Source organism: Danio rerio, chromosome 9 (assembly GCF_049306965.1).
Source record: "Danio rerio strain Tuebingen ecotype United States chromosome 9, GRCz12tu, whole genome shotgun sequence".
In the NCBI taxonomy this organism is placed as follows: domain Eukaryota; kingdom Metazoa; phylum Chordata; class Actinopteri; order Cypriniformes; family Danionidae; genus Danio; species Danio rerio.
Window position 1 is genome coordinate 30,702,662 of NC_133184.1, and position 7,339 is coordinate 30,710,000.

The 7,339-nt window shown below is 34.9% G+C and overlaps 1 protein-coding gene across 1 annotated transcript in view; it reads right to left on the minus strand.

Annotated features, from left to right (window-relative positions):
- Positions 1 to 3,661: 3,661 nt before the first annotated feature.
- The window catches only part of tmem177 (transmembrane protein 177), a 5,250-nt gene continuing 1,572 nt past the window's right edge, over positions 3,662 to 7,339 (minus strand). The window contains exon 2 of the mRNA NM_199594.1: positions 3,662 to 5,700. Within this exon, the coding sequence (NP_955888.1) occupies positions 4,743 to 5,675 (933 nt within the window). The 5' untranslated portion in view covers positions 5,676 to 5,700 and the 3' untranslated portion in view covers positions 3,662 to 4,742. The remainder of the gene's footprint in view (positions 5,701 to 7,339) is intronic.

The window sequence follows — 7,339 nt, forward strand, 5'->3', positions numbered from 1 at the left end:
AACTGCAAAACCTAGTTGATAAACTGCAAAAGCGTGTTACTTGCTCAAAATAGATAGCTCATTCCTCAAACGCAAGTATTCATGTCAATGAAAGTGTCAGTGTCATCAAGATAAAAAGTCCTGACACCATTGTTTATGAACAAGATGGCTTTGTCATCCTTTCATTATGACTCTGTTCAATTTTTTCAATGCAAACAGTCAGATTTTGGTGACACGTCCTGAAAATGCTCAAGACAGCATTATATAGTATATACAGCCATTTGAAAACTACAGTAAAGTTACACATTACTGCATTTACTGAGGTATTTAAGTACAAGACACTGAATATGTATGTTTCACATTTTTACTGCTAATGTTCTTTGCAATTCTAATTTATTCACAGCATTGTGCAAAATAATAAATACACCCTTATTTACAACAAACATAAACTTCCTTTGTGTAAAGCTGTGCACAACTGTAAACAATATTGCAGTACATATCGGAACTGAACCTACAACATACACAGGTCTGTAAATCATTCATCAAATTGTTCAATTTAGAAGACATTTTCAGGAAAAAAATATTAAAGATTTTGTAGAAAATTAGCTTGACAGATTTGGAAAACTATTCAACATTTTTGTATGTAATGACTCAAGTGATGAAATGAGGACTGTTAATTTTATATGGAATGACTATTCAGCATTCACAAGTTTAGTTAATTTTGAAAAACTGACATAAGCAAATGATGATATTACGAAACAGCAGCGAGTTGTATGAAAGCCATTGATGTATGTCCAAAAGCATTTTCAATTTGTTGGAAGGAATGAGAAACTGCTACTATGATTTGCACAAATGACTAATTGTTTTGAAAAATGCATTAACTGTTGTGCAAATGTAAACAGTGTTGTGAGAAATGCACCAAAGCCACAGAGAAAAACTGTAAGATATAGATTAGAGCAAGCTAATGCTTAACTATTTAAAGGGTATACATTTTGTTTTGATGTCCTTCAGGGAGAAAGACCCCCTGTAATTCGCACCCTGTGTAGTCTGTTGTAAAGACCTTGCTTTGAAAAAATGCACACATTTATCCTTTGAAAATATGTGTTTAAAACTTAGTTGAACAAAAGAATTTTTTAAGTTGCATTAATGTACGTTTCTACTTATCATGGCACAGTATTTTTTTTTTTTTTTTACATTTATTTACAACAAAATCACAATTTTTTCAGGCACATTTTTATTATCCAGTTTAATCAAATTTGTATTTGTTGCAATTTTTACTTGTTAGATAATACATCGAAATTATTTTGAGTAATTTATTTATTTAAATCTAATTTAATCATATTTATGTAATATAGTATCCTCATTATAATAATTACAATGTTTAAATGCATTTTTATGCATTATTTATTTTGGAGTGTGTGTTTATTTATCTCAACAAAATGTGCACTGTTGAGTCTGAATCATAGTTGTTCAGGAGTCATTTAGAGTAAGACATTTAGTAAGACATTTAGAGTCCCTTTTTAAAGAGTTTAATCATAGAGTGAAAATGTATTTTTTGCATGTATTCTTAATGCATGTGATTGAGTATTTCATAGGAAATGTAAGTGATTTGATCACACAAAAATATGTTTGGAGGTGTAACAAAGATTAATTGCATTTAATTATTTATATGATTAATGGGGAAAAAAACATAGAATTTTTGTCTTGTTTGCAGTACAAATATGAACACTTTAAAGTGAAAATAAGACTATGTTACCCACTCCATTGGTAAATAATTTAGCTTGTTTTAATTTCTGTCTTAATTTTGACTTATTTCTTATAAAGAAGAAAAAAAAACACAATTTTTTTATTTCTAATAATTTTTTAGATTTTTGTACTTGAAGTGAGACAAAGAAAGGCATTTTTTACATTGTGATTATTGAATTTCTGTAGCTGAATACTGTTAGAGTTAAATAGTTAATTAATATAGACAACAGTGACATCGTGTGGCCAAACAATGTTCATATTTCTTGAATGGATTTACATTCATAAACATTTGTCTATCTCAGGGGTGTCCAAACTCGGTTCTGGAGGGCCGGTGTCCTGCAGATTTTAGCTCCAACTTGCCTCAACAAAACACCTGCAAGGATGTTTCTAGAAAGTCTAGCAAGAGGTTAATTAGCTAGCCCAGGTGTGTAATTGAGGTTGGAACTAAACTTTGCAGGACGCCCTCCAGGACCGTGTTTGGACACCCCAGGTCTACTTCATTAGTTAGTTATTTTTACTACGCTACAATTTTCGATTGATGTACAGTTATGTTTAACCCAGACAGTTTTAAAAGTAACAATAAAACTGGTTGATTGTATCCGCTTACACACAAACTATGCATATAGTTATACCCTACGCAGGCAATATGTGGATAAAAACACCTATTTTACAAGAAAATGTTTTACTGTCTGTCAGAGCTGTAGATTTGCCATTTTTCAGATAAAAATGCTCATTTTAGAAGAACATTTCAGACGGCATTTAGAGTTTTGTGCATCTAAACTCTTCAAATATTCTCGAGATAAAATCTTTAATCTGGAGGGAAAAGCTTACAGTAAAACAGCGTTCAGAGAACCATGAGAGGACTACCATACGCAAAAAAGTAAAACCTACTATTAATGTCATTATAAAATGAGTGATGATGCACTATGTGAAGCCTGGGAAAAGTCCACACCCAAAGTGTGCTTCAGCAAGATTGCCTCTCAAACATCTTTCTGGCATCCATCCTTTGGCTCGCACTGAGACTTTTTGTGGTTACGTAGGTGTTTCATCAGAAAGCGTCACGTAGTAAAATGCGACCACGATATTGTCGTTTTACTACGTTCCAGGACCTTAGATGTGAAACACAGACAAAATAAATGCATTTTAATTATACTAATGAGGCGACGCGGTGGTGCAGTAGGTAGTGCTGTTGCCTCACAGCAAGAAGGTCGCTGGTTCGAGCCTCTGGGTCAGTTTCACAGTGATGGGTTACAGCTGGAAGAGGATCCGCTGCGTAAAACATATGCTGGATAAGTTGGCAGTTCATTTCACTGTGGCAACCCCAGATTAATAAAGGGACTAATAAATGAATATACTACATGATGACATAAAACGAAAATGTCCTATGTAAACCTCTCACATAACTTTGCTGGACAATTTAACTCTACGGAGTCCCCAAATTTTTATTGTAACTTTGATCAATCTTTTAAAATGTAATCGAACTGAATTAAAACACGTTTGACAACATATTTAGCTAAAAAAAAAAGATAAATTGTAAGTCATTTGCAATGATGCTCTATAGTTTCAGCATGTAGCTGACGTTTTTTTTCTGTGTTAAAGTGCTAAACAGCTCATGAAGTGATGTATAGTAGTTTGTGAGATAGTTTAGCAACCGAAACGGCACCATTATTATTAGTGCTAGATTTAAATCTTTAAAGATTAATCGCATTCAAAATAAAAGTTTGTTTAGACAATATTTATGCGTGCACATTGTATTTTTATTATATATTTAAATACACGCTTATTTTAAAGTATATTTTATTTACATTTAGATACAAATATGTATATGTATATAATGTAAATAAAATATATTTATTTGAAACATTTTAAATATCTATACACAAAAGTTTTGCATAGTTGTTTTTGTTACTTATATATAATACACACAAATCATATGTGAAAATAAACTTTTATTTTTGAAGTGATTGAGCTTTGCCAAGCACTAATTATTATTATCAATATTATTTTATTAGCAGTATGAACTTACTGACCATGTTAAATAAACGTTGGGTTTACAGGCTATGTCAGATTAATATACTCTTAGTCTCAGAATAAATAAAATATTAGCAAGAAAATTCTTTGCTAATGTAGACTAGAATAGGGCTGCACGATATTTGAAAAATATAACATTTCGATATTTTGTATTTCTGCAATATACATTGTGATGTGAATACAGCTTTTTTAGGAAAGAATTCTTATTTTTAGAGTGACTTTAGAGTGATTTTGTAGTGGACTAAATCTCAAATAATATATAACAAATACCTTACAAGCATAAAGACAATATAGTAAAGATAAACGAGAATTTAAAATTTTTAGAGAGTCAGAATGCTAACAGTATTCGGGTTCAGATATTGAATAATAAACACTACATAGTATTTATTGTATATAATGTAATCTATATTAAAGTTACAAACATTATCATTTCTGCGGGCCGGATGTTTTATACTGAAATATTGAAATGTCCATAAAGTCACAAGCCTTAAAGAGATAGTTCACCCAAAAATGAAAATTTACTGACTATATACTCACCCTTTACTTTTTTCAAACATTTATGAGTTGAAAATAGCGTCTCTTTGTGTTCAACATAGAAAAGATACTCATAAACGTAGGAAACAAGTGAAGGGTGAAATAAAAATAGTGATAATGTTTAATTTTTGGGTCAACAATCTCTTTAAAACGCAAGCAGCTGATAAACTTTTTCTTCATTATAACTAAACTCTGCACTGATTGTAATCAACTCTAGTCACAACTTAACATTGCATATTCTGCAATGTGACTATTGTGGATGCACACATTGCGATGTCGATGCTAAAACAATATATTGTACAGCCCTAGACTAGACCATCTTAGAAATAGGTTCTTAGCTGTTTATTCATAAGCATGAGAACAATGGAATCCAGTGGTGTGTATTGTATTACTATTTCAAAAACACTGTGCATACAGTATCATGAATTTGGATTTGAATACATTTAAGTGGTTCATACATTCTCATTTTTCAGTAGATTTAAAATCCTGTCTCGTCTAGATGTGTAAGTAGCATGTCTGAGTTGCAGCAGGTGTGCAGGAAACAGGTTTCCGCTGGGGGCGTACATCTCTTCCCCTTTCTGGCCCATCAGAGAGCGCAGCGTCTTGTTCCGCGTCAAGATCTTCTCATAAAACTCTAAACCACCCTTTGCGTAATCCCTAGACAGACCCGCAGCCCGACGATCTGAGCGGTAGTCCAACCACTGGCTCACAGAATCAGCAGCTAGAACATACGTCATGACTCCTAAACCCAGAGAAAGCAGATTAACAACACCTCTGAAGATTATGGAGCCGGCCTGGAACCTGAAGATCTGTTTGAGGGCCACGCTATAGACACAAGCCCCAGCCAAACATACCGGAGCCACTGCAGCGTGCAAGATGGGTCCTCCAGACCCCAGTCGGGCCACTTCTCTGGCAATGGCAAACTTTTGTGCTTCCAGAGAGAACACCAGTGAGTTTTTGAGAGCTACACCAGAGTCGCTGTCCCACTCCAGCTCTTTGCCATTAATGAGAATTGTACGGTTAGTGATGCCTTCTAGGTCAGCGGTGCTGCTGTTGAAGTTTGCTGGGATACCGATTTGTGCTCCAGAGGGAAGCCATGGGACACCTGCTCCCACCGGATGAAAGCCAAAAGCCGCAAACGCGCTGAAGTTTCCAGAGGTGCTGATTGAAGAATCTTTTAGCACCTCCTGAAAGATGTTCTGGAGCTTCTCAGACAGGCTTGCGGGTTCTCCTTTGTGCCAGGCCTGGTACACTTTTTTGTACGTGTGATCTGGGAAAATGTGATAGAAGATGTTAGCCGAGAAGACGCCTCCACAGCCGATGAGGAGCAGCGGTGTCCGATACTTCTGAATGAATACAGAGATCTTCAGAAAGCGCGAAGACATCTTTGCTCTCACTGTTGAGGAAAACCTTCAGAAGAAAGAAGAAATTATTTATCATGAATGTGTTTCAATACACTAGTTTAGTTCAATCCATAACACTGATCTCATGATACCTTTAAACCAGGAGTGCCCAAACTCTCTTACTAAGAACCAAAAACCAAACTTGACTAAGACTAGTGGGCTGAAGGTAAATATAGTTGTCATGGGTAATTTACTAATTTATTTAATGATATTAAAAAAAGACTAGAAAACACTGCTTTTAATGACAAATACAGTATTTTTTTTTACATTTTATAATGAACTTATTACAGTAAGAACAACATCTAATTTATAACAGAGTTACACTAGTTTTTGCCTTGATTTGCTTGCTGATGTCCTCTTCATAGTATCACTCTATCATTTGAGTAACATGTTTTAAAAAGTCTGATTCATTTACAACATTTAATTGAAACAATTAATTTCAGTTTGCTTTTTTGTAGCTTTAAAACAAACAGTAATTCTACAAAACAAACAAACAAGTTTACGTCAAATTAGAAATGATGATCTCTGTGTTATGGTCATTAACCCCATCCCTCTCCATCACTCTTCTCTCAGATGGGATGGTGGGCCAAATCAAAGGTTAAAATGGGCCAACTTTGGCCTGCAGGCCCTACTTTGGGCATCTCTAATTTAAATAATGTCCAAATAGGGTTTTAAAATCTTACTTTTATTAAAAAAAAATCAATAATTTGTACTACAGAGCATTGTACATAAAATGTATATTTATATACAGCTATTCACTCATTCATTTTCCTTCAGCTTAGTCCCTTTATTCATCAGGGGTCGCCAAAGCGGAATGAACCACCAGCACAGTGGATGCCCCTCCAGCTGCATCCTGGTACTGGGAAACATCCATACACGCTACAGCCAATTAAGTTTATTCAATTCACCTATAGTGCATGTCTTTGGACTGTGGGGAAAACCAGAGAATTCGGAGGAAACTCAGGCGAACACGGGGAGAACACGCAAACTCCACACAGGACTCGTACCAGCTGCCATCTTGCTGTGAGATGACAGATCTAACCACTAAGCCACCGCGTCGCCGTTATATACAGCTATGGAAAATATTACCGAGACTATTTGAAATTCTTAGTCTCCCTGGATGTACTGGGCTTTGAGGTTAAATAAAATAATAGTTAACAGATTTTTATAGATATTAACCTTTCTTCGAAAGTTCAAAAAAAAAATATATATGAAAATGGGTAGCACGATCACCTCACAGCAAGGTCACTGGTTCGAGCCTTGGCTGGTTCAGTTGGCATTTCTATGTGGAGTTTGCATGTTCTCCCAGTGTTCATGTGGGTTTCCTCCGGGTGCTCTGGTTTCCCCCACAAGTCCAAAGACAAGCGCTATAAAGTTGAATTGAATAAGCTAAATTAGCCGTAGTGTATTTGTGTGAAAGAGTGTGTATGGGTGTTTCCCATTGTTTAGTTGCGGCTGGAAGGGCATTCGCATAGTAAAACATATGCTGGATGAGTTGGCGGTTCATTCCGCTTTGGAGACCCCTGATTAATAAAGGCATTAAGCTAAAAAGAAAATTAATGAATGAATTTAAAAAAAAATTAAAAAAATGAGATTAAGTCAGGTTAACAAATTAACGCTGGATTTAGGGTTTGGACATACATGAT